General features: G+C 38.2%; 1 protein-coding gene across 2 annotated transcripts; it reads right to left on the bottom strand.

Annotated features, from left to right (window-relative positions):
• Positions 1-1,438: 1,438 nt before the first annotated feature.
• iqcd (IQ motif containing D) lies at positions 1,439-12,278 on the bottom strand. Of its 2 annotated transcripts, XM_048611775.1 has the most exons (6): positions 12,165-12,200; positions 11,139-11,327; positions 8,221-9,005; positions 4,627-4,860; positions 2,866-2,937; positions 1,439-2,069 (listed from the first exon to the last, which is right to left on the bottom strand). In XM_048611775.1, the coding sequence occupies exons 3-6, from the start codon at positions 8,947-8,949 to the stop codon at positions 1,791-1,793; spliced, it is 1,314 nt and encodes a 437-aa protein (XP_048467732.1). In that variant the 5' UTR covers positions 8,950-9,005; positions 11,139-11,327; positions 12,165-12,200; the 3' UTR covers positions 1,439-1,790. The 2 variants fall into 2 exon arrangements, with proteins under 2 accessions (XP_048467732.1, XP_048467731.1); XM_048611774.1 differs by lacking the exon at positions 11,139-11,327 and having other exon boundaries at positions 12,165-12,278.
• Between the last annotated feature and the right edge of the window lie 50 nt (positions 12,279-12,328).

Here is a 12,328-nt window from a genome sequence, read left to right as displayed (position 1 = left end):
GTGTGTCTGGTGCCTTTGACAGTGAGGAGGGAGGCAGTGAATGAGCAAGTGTTACACCTTCTGCAATTGCATGTGAAGGTGTCACAGGGAAGTGAGGAAGTGTTAGGAGTGATAGAGAAGTGGCTAGGGTGTCACAGAGGGAATGATCCTTGCAGAATGCTGACATTGGAGGGGAGAGAAACATACTTTTGGTGGTAATGTCTTGCTGGAGTTGGCGGAACTGGCAGAGGATGATCTTTAGAATGTAGAGACTAGAAAGTAAGGACATGGGGAAATATCATTCTAGGACAGAGGGAAAGGAGTAAGGGCAGAGTGCAGGAGATGGGTCTGACTTAGCTGAAGGCTTTGTCAAGGGTGGTGGGGAGTAAGAGGACCTTGGTTCAGGATAAAGTAAGTCATGTTGGAGACACCCCAGTGGAAGCTGGCATCATTGGAATAAATACAATGGAAATAGAGAAACTGGGAGAACATAACAGATTCTGGCAGGAAGAAGGATGTGAGGAGATGTAGTCAAAGTAACTGAGAATCAGTGGGGCAGTGATTGATAGCTGGTTCCCAGACGTGGAAATATTTAACTCACTGCAACTGTTTGTGCGTTGTGTAGTATGCTTATTACGTGCCATATTTGCCCATAATTCATTGCCTATAAATCACTTGAGACATCCTAACAGTATGAAAGATGCCATATAAATGCAAAATCTGTCTTTTCCTTATGTCCACAATAAATAGTAATTTTATAATTTACAAGTTTCCAGTACACAGGCTGATTTTTTTGTTGCACTATATCTAGTAGTTTGAAGTGTCTCTCCATTTTGTAATGCCCAGCAAGTGTAGATTTAGAAATTATAGTGCAAATCATGTTTGAATAATCGGCACAAATATATATTCCAACAGATTGTTATTAAAACTAAATAAATTGAATGACTGTGGAGTTTTATTTCTGTTTTATCACATCATTATTTTTATAAATGATTTATTTTTCAGATGAAAGATTCGGTGCATGTACAGAATGGGACATTTTATCAGATTTCCAAATATACTAGCAAATCTCCCACAACAGGCTGAGAAAATCACCTGTGCAGAACAGCCTGGTATGGATGTGAGACCAAGGCTTGGTATGAGGCTGGTTACATAACTGAGGTGGGGTGATTGTCAAGCAGATCGAAGGTGGGCTCATTACCATGTCAGAATAAAAATTTAAACCTAGGGGTAAAGCCAGCTGGGCACAGAGTGAAGCATGAAATTTTAGGCTTATGGAGACTTTGCTTTTCTAAGTGAGTGTGCTAGAGATGAAGCAATTTTTTCCATTTTATTTCTCACCGCAGTTGTTAATCTGCTTACTTGGAATTAAATAACATTCAAAGTAAGATGGCTATGTTAAAATGTATAGTATAATTATTCTATCTTGGAAAATAATTTTTGCCACAATGTTATTGAGTAGATTTATTGGCGAAATTTTATTTTTTTAAATTCATTCATCGGATGCAAGCTTTGCTGGCTGCGCCAGCATTTATTGCCAATCCTTTATTGCTCTTGAGGTGATAGTTAAGGAGGGTAAATAATTGAAAATAGAAAATTTGAAAAAAAAGGGACACAATTTAATCAGTGACTGAGGTAGATATCAGATTTGCTGCTACACACACAAGAAGAATTGAATAATTAATTTTCGGAGGCTACAGCTTGTATTAATAGAAATAAGACATTCCAATAGAATACAAAAAAAGGGAGGATATGCACTTTTATTTTTTTGCATCTTTCTCTCACTCTGCTGTTGAATCTCCTCCTTGTCTTCATTTTTTCTTCTTGCCTTTTCCCTTTTTCTTTTTCTTCTTCTTCAATGCTTTCATTAATTGGCGGACTTTGTAACCTTTCCAGAAAGACTGGATTGTGATAGCTGCTTTTCCCATTAGGAATGTTTGATGTTCTTTGGCCTTTTTCTTCTCTTCCTTAATTTTTCTTTCTTCCACGATCTGAGTATATTCTGGTTCAAGCATGCCAATCTTTTGTTCTAATTCAAACAGCAGGACCGTTTCATCATTGTATATTTTAAAGAGGTGTTCATATTCATCCTAGAAGACACATTTTACTGCATTTTAGTAATTCATTGGTAGTAACACTATGTGAAGCACTTAACAATTATGAACACTAACCAACTGAACTGTTTTTAATGGATTTTAAAGCAAATCCAGTGACAAATGGATTCATTTAAACACCATATTAAATTGACTTTGTAATTTTTTTCTATGACAATATATTTCAATCAAGAACAAGAAACATCTCATCATATGTGACACTGGTTCAATATTTTTGACTCTAGATGATTTGTCTTTACTCTTCAATTGTAGTTCTCTCTATTCACTTAGATTGAACAGATTTTTCTTCCAATCCCTCTGCTAGACAGAACAGTTAGATTGTATGAAACTTTGGATTGTTCTGGTCTTTGCTAGTGAAGAACTTTATCAGCATTAGCATCTTTGTATTTATATTTCAGAGACAAAATTTAGCTGATTATCTAAAATTTGCTGATGTATTTTTACAGGGAAAACTTGCCTGGTTTCTATTATAGCACAAGCTCTTGCAAGATCAAATGTATCTTGGGAAAATTCATACTAGCAATTCAGAAAAAGTATTCTTACAATGCTGTATCATTCAGTTACCTGGTTTGATGCCAGTATTAACTATTGAAAAATATTCATCAATGTATTAATTAGATTTTTAATATAACGTCTATTACCCATGCCTTATTCTGTCACAAGTTGCATCTTACTACAAGAACAATAAAGAAAAATAATTTAATAGTTATTGTATAAAAAATGAATAGAGAACCTCCTTTGAGAGCTCATGATTCTTTGCAACAAAACATACCTGTTTTTCTTGTAGGTCAGCATCATACTTCTGGATCCAGTTTTCAATCTCTGTTTCAATTTTGTATTTTCGCTAAAGTAAGTCATAAATATGGGATGTCAAATTCAAGCAACAAAAAATTTAACCAGATAACAAGAAAATCATCCTTTAACCTTCTTCTGAACTCCGTGTTCTAGTCTTGCTGCATGTAGGCACTGCCTACTTTGGTATCTGAGGAGTTGTAATCTTTAATGAATCAGCAAACATTCGGCTCCCGACCTTATGGTGGAAGGAAGCGAATTGATGAAGCAATTGAAGATGGCTGAGCCTAGGATGCTATAGTGGCGGTGGTCGGATCTCTGGCCCTGAAGACCTGGGTTCAAGTCCCACTTGCTCAGAGATGTGTGATAATGTCTAAACATTTGATTAAAAGTATCTAAAGTAGAGGGCAGGCAACAAGCTATCACCATTATTTACATGTACCTGCACAAGACACTTGATATTTCGACATTGGGACAGAAAGCCATATATATACACAAGTTTAAGCAATGTAATTTCATATTTTCATTTACACTGTTTACAAAGATTCTTACAGGTTAAATGAATAGGCAGTACTATGGAAATGGATTTTAATGTAGGCAAATGTAAGGTTATCCACTTTGGACCTAAAAAGACAGAAAAGTTAAATGATATAAAGCTAGAATCAATGGAGGTCCAAAGTGAACTGGAGTCCAGGCACTTGGACCATAAAGATATCATGAGTAAGTACAAAAAAAATCAAGGCGGCTAATAAAATGCTTATATATAAAATGCTAAAAAATTTGGAAAGTATCCAGTCTGGCATGTAACATTTATGCCATACAAGTGCCAGCCAAAGACCATCTCCAACAAGACAGAATCTGAACACCTTCCTTTGACTTTCAATGGCATTAATGTTATCAATATCCTGGAGATTACCACTGACCAGATGCAGAGCAGATCAGATGCAAGAAATTCTGTGAAAAATAACTACCATTGAGCTCCCAGTGCCTATCCACTTTTTGCAAGGCCCAAATCAGGAGTGTGATAGATTACTTTCCACCTGGATGAGTGCAGCTCCAATAACAATCAAGAAGCTCAATGCCTTTCAGGACAAAGCAGCATGCTTGATTGCCACACAATCTGCTAGCCTAAACATTCAATCCCTCCAAAACCAGCACATCATGGCAGAAATGTATACCAGCTACAACGTGCACTGCAGCATGCCACCGTGGCTCCTTCAACAGCACCCTCCAAATCCAAAACCTCTACCATTAAGAAGGTCAAGGGTGGCAGATGCTCGGAAGCAAACACCATTCTGACTTGGAACTATAATCGCTGTTCCTTTGCCACTGCTAAGCCAAAATCCTGAAACTCTCTAACAACGCTGTATGTGCACCTGTACTCCATGGACTGCAGCAGTTCCAAAAGGTGGTTCACTACCACATTCTTGGGGCAATTAGAGATGGAAAATAAATGCTAGCCTTGCCAGTAACATGTACACTGGATGCAAGAATAAAAAATACTTGCTGAAAAAAGCTGTTAATAAATAGAGTTCAGTCACAAGTCAGCCATGATCTCAATAAATAATTAAACTGACTCTGGGTATTAAATTATCTATTTTGGCTCCCATAAATTTGGATTTTTATTCAAAAGCTGAGTAATCACCTGGCCACTAGAAATAATTATATATTTCCCATAAAATTTGCAGCTCACATTGTGTGGTTGTATTGATAATGGTCCTATTACAGCATGACACTGTACCTTTCTTAAAGCTACTTCAGATGCTCTGTGTTCTGTTATCATGTTGTTCAACTGAGTTCGAAGCTGAGCTATTTCTTCATGGTATTTGGCAATTTTCCCTTCTGAATCTTTCTGATCATTTAGCTGTTGTTTCTCTGCATCTTGTTTAATTTGACGAATGTAATCTTGTGAGAACAAGTCAAGTTGAAGTAAGTTGTTTTTGAGTTTCCGAATTATCTCATTCTTCTTCAACATCTGTTCATACAATTAAAGATGCAATTATTTAAAATATTTTTATTGCATTACAACAGAAATATTTAAAACAAAAAGCTGATTAAATATAACACAGAATATAATTTTTCATTCCCTTGGTGATACGTAGTCCTCCAATTTTTCTCTAACAAAAATACCAACATCTGTTGATATAGCTGCAGTACATACAAAGAAAAACAATTTGAATAGGCATAATAATAGGAAACAGAGTAGGTAAAAATGGGTCAATTTTCTAGTTGGTAGGATACAACAAGTGGTGTGCCACAAGAATTGGTGCTGGGACCTCAATTGTATACAATTTATATAAATGATGTGGATGATAGAACTGAAGTACAGTTGCCAAATGTCCTGATAACACAAAATAAGTTATAAAAGAGAACATAAAGATGCTGTAAAATTCTATAAATCGTTTAAGTGAATTGGCCACGATTTAGCAAATGGAGTATAATATGGAACAGTGCAAAATTGTCTCTTTTGGTAGGAAGAAATAAGAAAAGCATATTAGCTAAGCAGTGAGAGATTCCAGAGCTCCAAAATGCAGAGGGATTTGTGTGTCCCTGTGCATGAGTCATAAAAAGTTAGTATTCAGGTACAGCAAGTAATTAGGAAACCTAATAGAATGTTATTGTTTAGCGTGGTTGTGCTTTAGTTAGATAAGGTGTTGGTGAGACCACATCTGAAGTGCTGAGTACAGTATTGGTTATTTTTGTAAATGCATTGGATGCAGTTCACAAAAGGTGAACAATACCTGGAAATGGGTAGGTTGTTTTAAGAAGACAGACTAGGCTGTGCTGGAATATGAAAGAGTAAGAGGCCATTTGACTGAATTGTACAAGATCGTGAGCTGTCCTGACAGGCTGTATGTAGAAAAAATGTTTCCTGTTTTGGGAGAACTAGAACTAGTGGTCAATATTTAAAAGTCGAGGGTCACCCATTTAAGGCAGGGATAAAGAGAAATTATTTCTCACACTGAGTCATGACTATTTAGAACTCTCTTCCTTAAAAGTGGCAAGAGTCTTTGAATATTTTTAAGGCCAACAAGAGCTTGCACTTTCACTCTTTTTCGATGTGGAAAGATGTCTGAAGATGTTTAAGGAGCATTATGGGGGGTGCGAAATGGAGACTAAGTCAAAGAATGAGATATTAGGCAGGCAGGGCTTTGGATTACCAATAGCTTAGTCAAAGAGGTGGCTTTTAAGGGGAAGAAAGGAGGAAAAGGAAAACAAGAGAATGCATTAGGATATGTCCTAAGAGGTTAAATGCACAGTCACCAATCTTGGTAAATGGAAGGAGATACTCAAGAGACTCTCATACGAATAAGTTTGGGGTCATAGGTTGTAATCCTGGAGAATGCGGAACTAACATGTGCTACTCGAGATTTAAATTTTGCAAAGAGATTAATTCTTCCTTAAGACTAGTTGACAGCCTTAATTTGACCGTAAAGGTGACTTATTATCATGCTAGAATGTTAGTTAAGGCAAACATGCAGTTTGGGTGCAATTTGTGAACTATGTGTTATGGGTTCAACTCCCAGCAGTGTGTAATAATATCTCTGAACAGGTTGATTAGAAAACTCTTAGCTCAGAGTGAGACCTTGGTTTTCCCAGTTAGCTCAATAGCTAGCACGTGATTCAGAATAATGCCATCAGCACAACTGAGGTATATTTGGAACCTACCTCTTTGCTGTGCCCTGTGAGTGGAAGACAATGGCAAACCACCATCATGAAAAAACTGCCAAGAAAATGCTTAAGATGAAGCATCTGCAGATAATGAGTTAAGCATCTACCTTTGAGCTTAAAACACATGATGATAGTACAGAGATTTTCAAATAAAATAGTTGGATGACAGACCATTTCCTGCAATTCCTGCATCTTGTGGGAACTCCACAGCACTTCATGTGTCCTCAAAAAATTACCCTGAGCTTGATTAGTAGCTCAAGTCACTAAAGAATAAAAAGGAAGTTGGGAATTTCCTGTCGTGTACATTCCAAAGAAGTTCACCACAGCCACTTTCTGGGAGAAAAGTAAGTGGATAGTTGTCAGGCAGGTAGGAACAGACAGGTACTGCAGGAATCCTCTGGACGTGAGGAGTATTCAAACTAATTTTCAGTGTTGAATATCTGTGAAGGGCATGACACCTCTCAGAGGAAAGCATGCAGATTGAAGCACATTCACCACAGCATTACACAAACATCTAGATAGGGGGTTGTGTGAAGTTTAGACATGCAGTGGTCATACAGGATTTCTTAGAGGAATTGACAGGTGTGTCTGCAGCCTTTGATCTGAGCAGACTATCTTGCTTTCATTAATTTGGTCATTCTTCAGAAAAATGACAGCACATATGTTTAAGATGCAGCCCAGACCACAAAACAGTTTCACTGCTGTACTCCTGAATCTCAATTCTGTACTGGTCAATACAACACACTGGGACTCAATTTCCACAAAAATAAACATGAAATGAGATCATATAAGGAAGTGATTGACATCACATATGGTATTCCTATATTTAAACAAACCCCATGCTTTTAAACATTACTCTTTATAGTCTGTTTCCTCAAAGTTCTCACCTTCATGGAGGGATCAATGATCAGCTGTCATAGATTTAAGGTAATGGGTAGGAGGCTGAGAGGGGATGTAAGGCATTTTATTTTTACCCAAAGGGTGGTCAGAATCTGGAACTCACTTAGGATGGGAGAGGCCAAAATCCTCATAATATTTAAGAAGGATTTAGATGTAAACTTGTGATGCCAAGACATACAAATCTATGGGCCAAGTGCTGGAAAATAGGGTTGGAATAGATGGTTGTTTCTGACTGGTGCAGACTCAATGGGCCAAAGGGCCTTTTCCTGTGCTGTACACCTCTGTGACTCTATAATTATACACTTCCCACCCCTTCCTATTAACAACTTGGATTCATACTGTAACATTTCATGGAACTGATAAAATGTGCTTTCAGTACTTTCCAACTCCAAGGATCAGATCTGCCCTGTTTACCACTATTTACCTTTATAACTTTTGTGTAATGGTTAAAAAAAAATACAGATTATATGAAAGCTGACACTACAACATGTATACAAAATGCAGTACGTTAAACAAGTCTATCTATTTTCATACATGCACTGGAATCTATAGCATCTGAGCTAAAAAGTACCAGATATAAGATATTGCTGACTTTTGATGGCATTGTACATGCCCTAATCACAATATTAAAACTTATCTTAAAATCCAGTATATAACTTAATGCATATTTTTAATGGACTTTAAATTTAGGGTGTGAATTATACAACTTATGGCATTTATTGCTACAGCAACATGAGACATTAGATTCAGAGCATATGTTTACCTCATTTTCTTTGTTTTGGATGGCTTCTGTCAGTTCGGCTTCCAAAGTGGCTGTAATTTCTGTGTTTTGCTTATCTCGTTTAATGATTTTTTGCATATATTCAAACTTTTCTTTAGCCTCATTGGGGGTTATCAGAAGTCTCTCAAACACAAAGTCTCTCAGTTCCATTAGCACCAGGATGAGATCTACACAGGTGCGACTTCGGGCATGACATTCTGATTGGATTATTTGACAGGCTGGGGGATTCCCCTTAAAGAGCCGAAGGATGTTTTTAACTGAAGTACCAAAGGCCTGTTGAAGGATTTGAATATCTTGCTTTTTCTCTTTCATTTTTATTTTGTGTATTGAATTCTCACTTGCCTGTGCAGGATACTTTACATTGAATAGTCTGCTAAAAGCAAAATCCAGATGTTTCTCTAGTCTGTCATGTTCTCTTAGAGCACACGTCAGCTCTAAACCAAGAGCAATGCTGAACCTATCGAGATTGTTTATTATATAGGGAATCAAAGTGACTATTTCTATTTTATCAATAGTCTTTTCAATTACAGAAATAATCCGCTCTGCTTCAATTGATGCAAGTTTTTTCCTAACTGGTTCCAAGATTCGTAGTGCATCCAGGTTGGGTGCCATATTTTGCACAGATACATCATACTTATTTGAGGATTTACTGATGTTCTCTTCAGCATTGGATTCTAATTGTTGATGCTGTACAATGATTTCACTTGCCATTGTTTTATTCTTTGTAGATTTTTCTCATATCTTTAAATCCGCAGTGGGCCGTATTGCTGAAACATAAAACAATATATTTTCTAATGTCTGTAGCAGTGCTGTTTTTAAAGTACTTCTTTGGAATCATACATGTACTAGACAGAGAGAGACCAATCGACTATAATGTCTACCCCATCTGCTAATCAAAAGTTAAACACGATGTGTTCTTTCCTTCTATCGTATATTCAAGAGAAACTATAAGTCAACTTTTTTTCCCCTTTAGACTTTAAAGACTTCAAGCATTAAACACCATTTTCTCTTAAGACAGCAGATTCTGGTAATATTGACTAACTATACAAGAACCTCACTGATCAAAGGAGATCCAGTACAGATGGTGCTTCAGGCAGGGATTCCCCCATCAGAACAGTATCAGCCACATGGCCCACAGCCCTGAGATCAAAGTCTGAAGAAAGATGCAGTGGTTTTTGTTGAGGTTCATCCTGAACAGCTCCGTGACACAGGACTCTGTGCTCTACGGTCTGTTCTCCAGGACGTACACCAGGACTGCACTTGGAGGACCATCAACTTGGTGAAAAATGCTGTTTGGTCTGCTCAAAACTTGTTGGTCCTCCAGAACAAAGAGTTGACCTCAACTGAGTGTTGCAGACTGGCACATTTCAAGATCCGGGACTACGTGCTGAGGGATGCACTAAAGTTTGGGGCAGCTGTTGCCAAGGCACAGTGGGAAAGACCACTGCCTGAGGTCCATATGCCAAAGTTAAATTGGGGTCAGTTCAGTTACTGGACCCTCCTAGTGCCTCAAATGCTTCCATGGTTAATCATTAATATAAACAATAAACAGGATTTTAAATTAGCAATGTTGGTTAAGTGGTAAACATTAGGTAGTAAAACCACCCCAGTTCTTCTTCATGTCAATGCCATGGGTTTTTCCTATGTTCAGATGACTGAGTGGATAAACCTCAGTTCAGCAATGTATCTGAAAGACAGTACCTTTGGCAATGCAATGCAGTACCACATTAGATGGCAATTTTAGATTACACGCTCAAATCTCAAGTGGGACTTGAACCCACAATTTCTGACTTTGAGACGAGTATTACCAACATGCCACATTTAAATTGCAACATTGGCAGAAGGACAGATTAGACTTGATCTGTAAGATTTTTAGAATTCATGTGAAAAAAAGTTAGAGGATGCATTGCGTGAGGTTGATGTAGATAACATATATTGATGGCATTTAGTAAGATTTTATATTAATATATTTAGGAGTAATACATTAGTATACTTCAAAAACAAGTAGTTTATAATAACGTGAACCATAATAAATCATATCAGTTCACATTATTAAAATAGTTTAGAATATATAGGTACACATTTTTGATTTTTGTTTAAACAGTTTTTCCCGTTTACGCCCTCCGTAAACTTGAGTTCATTCAAAACATCCTTGTCCTAACTTGCACGAAGTCCTGTTCATGTATCATCCCTGTGCTCACATGTGCACGTTGGTTCCTGGATCAGAAATGCTTCGATTTGAAGTCTCATTCAACAACAAACACAGAGAATGCTGGAGAAACTCAGCACGTCTGGTAACATCTGTGGCATTTTCTGTGTTTGCTTCAGATTCCCAGCAATTTTGCCTTTATTCAAGTGAAAATTCTCATTCTTGTGTTCAAACCCATCACTATGGCATTGAATTCTTTAGCCTTACGACCCTTTGAGATTTCTGTCAGTTTCTACAGTTCTGGTCTCTTGCACAGGCTTGATTTTCATCGCTCAACAAATGGTGCTCTTGCCTTTAGCCATGAATTTCCTCCCTCTGTGCCTCTCTCTTTCCTCCTTTTAATTAGATCCTTAATACCACTTGTCCCAATATCTCCTTGTGCGGCTCAGTGTCAAATCTGTCTGATAGCTTTCCTGAAAAACACATTCCAAAGCTAAGCACTAACCTCCTCATTTGCTGAGTTTTAGGGTGATAAGGCTGCCACTTAGTTTGTAAAGTTGACACTTGTCAGTAATGTGCAGCTTTATTTATGTCTTTGTCAACTGTACCATCATATATAAATGTAAATTATATTTTTTTCAAAAATGCTTGATCTTACAGAAACATACTCCCACTGAAGTACAATAAACATCCATAAGTTGATTTCCACAAAGAATTTTGTACAAATGGTCAAAATAAAGTACACACATACTTGCCCTATGATCACAGTTGCTATGTGAAGAATGACCAAAAAGACAAAAATCAGGAAGGACAAGGGTTTTTAATACTTAAGCGTGGTATTTAGTGTTGATTTCCAGATCAAAACAATGTATTATGTTCAATTTTCTAGCTGTAGCACATGGGTTGCAGCAGTTCAAGAAAGCAGTTCACCATCACCTTCCTGAAATTAACAAGGGAGAGGCAATAAATGCTGGTCCAGCCAGTGATGTCCATATTTCACGAATTAATTTAAAAGAGGACTTTACAACCACTAACTATAATAAAGAATGTATGCTGTGCATGGCTACCTGGAACTGAGTCAGAAGTCTCTCAGACCCAGTGCAGTCAACTTGATAAGTCATAATTAATGCCTTGGTGTTAAGTTGATATGGGCTGCCTCAAATGACAGACTGAAGGGACAATAAGGATCCAAGGGTCAAGAGCATACATTGGAGTTTACTGATTCCCGAGACCATAAGGCCCAGCTCTATATCAGGCTGGACGAACACTGTGGGTGGCCACTAATCTTCTCCAGGAATTGACATCAGCTCAGGAACATACCAATTCGGAGCCATTCGGCCCTTCAAGCCTATCGCTGTTCGATAATGATCTAAGCTGATTTGTTTATGTTTTGAATTCTACAGTTCCTTTTACTCGGATTGCATTCGGATCCCTTGCCTAACAGGAATCGTAGTGATAGAGATTTTAATAGCGCAAAAAGGGCTCTTCGGCCCATCTTATCCGCGCCAGTCATCAAACATCCATCTATTCGGATTCCATTTTCCACCACTTGGCCAGTACAGTATTAAGGATTCCTGACTCTAGAAACCTGTCGGGCAGTGAGCTCCGGATACTTTCTGATTTCTCAGATATTCTGCCTGAGAACATTCAACCTCATTCTGAGGCATAGAGACCGCTCGTCAGCTCGTTTTAACGGGATGGTGACGATCCCCCCGCCACCGCCGACCCCGGTGCTTTCCGGTTAAAGGATTCCTCGGCCGCGAACGGACGCACTCACCTATCTCCGCCCTTCTGTTTGCCAGCGACGGTTACTCCGTTGCTAAGAGACGGACGACCTTTTCCCTCTGACCCGCTGGCCGCGCCGTCCACGTGGGAGGAGGCGGGTTTCACGCGAACCTGTTGGACGCCGCGCTTTTGATTGACGTTTCCTCTAGTGCAAGC

Source organism: Rhincodon typus, chromosome 24, assembly GCF_021869965.1.
Source record: "Rhincodon typus isolate 14 chromosome 24, sRhiTyp1.1, whole genome shotgun sequence".
Lineage (NCBI taxonomy): Eukaryota > Metazoa > Chordata > Chondrichthyes > Orectolobiformes > Rhincodontidae > Rhincodon > Rhincodon typus.
This window is presented reverse-complemented; position numbering and strand designations above follow the sequence as displayed.

Coding starts and splice junctions, on each gene's coding strand:
- iqcd (XM_048611774.1), bottom strand. CDS start 8,949: ATGGCAAGTGAAATCATTGTACAGCATCAACAATTAGAATCCAATGCT. Junction 4,861..8,220: donor TCCAAAACAAAGAAAATGAG/GTAAACATATGC, acceptor TTGTATGAACAG/ATGTTGAAGAAGAATGAGAT. Junction 2,070..2,865: donor CTGACCTACAAGAAAAACAG/GTATGTTTTGTT, acceptor TGTGTCTTCTAG/GATGAATATGAACACCTCTT.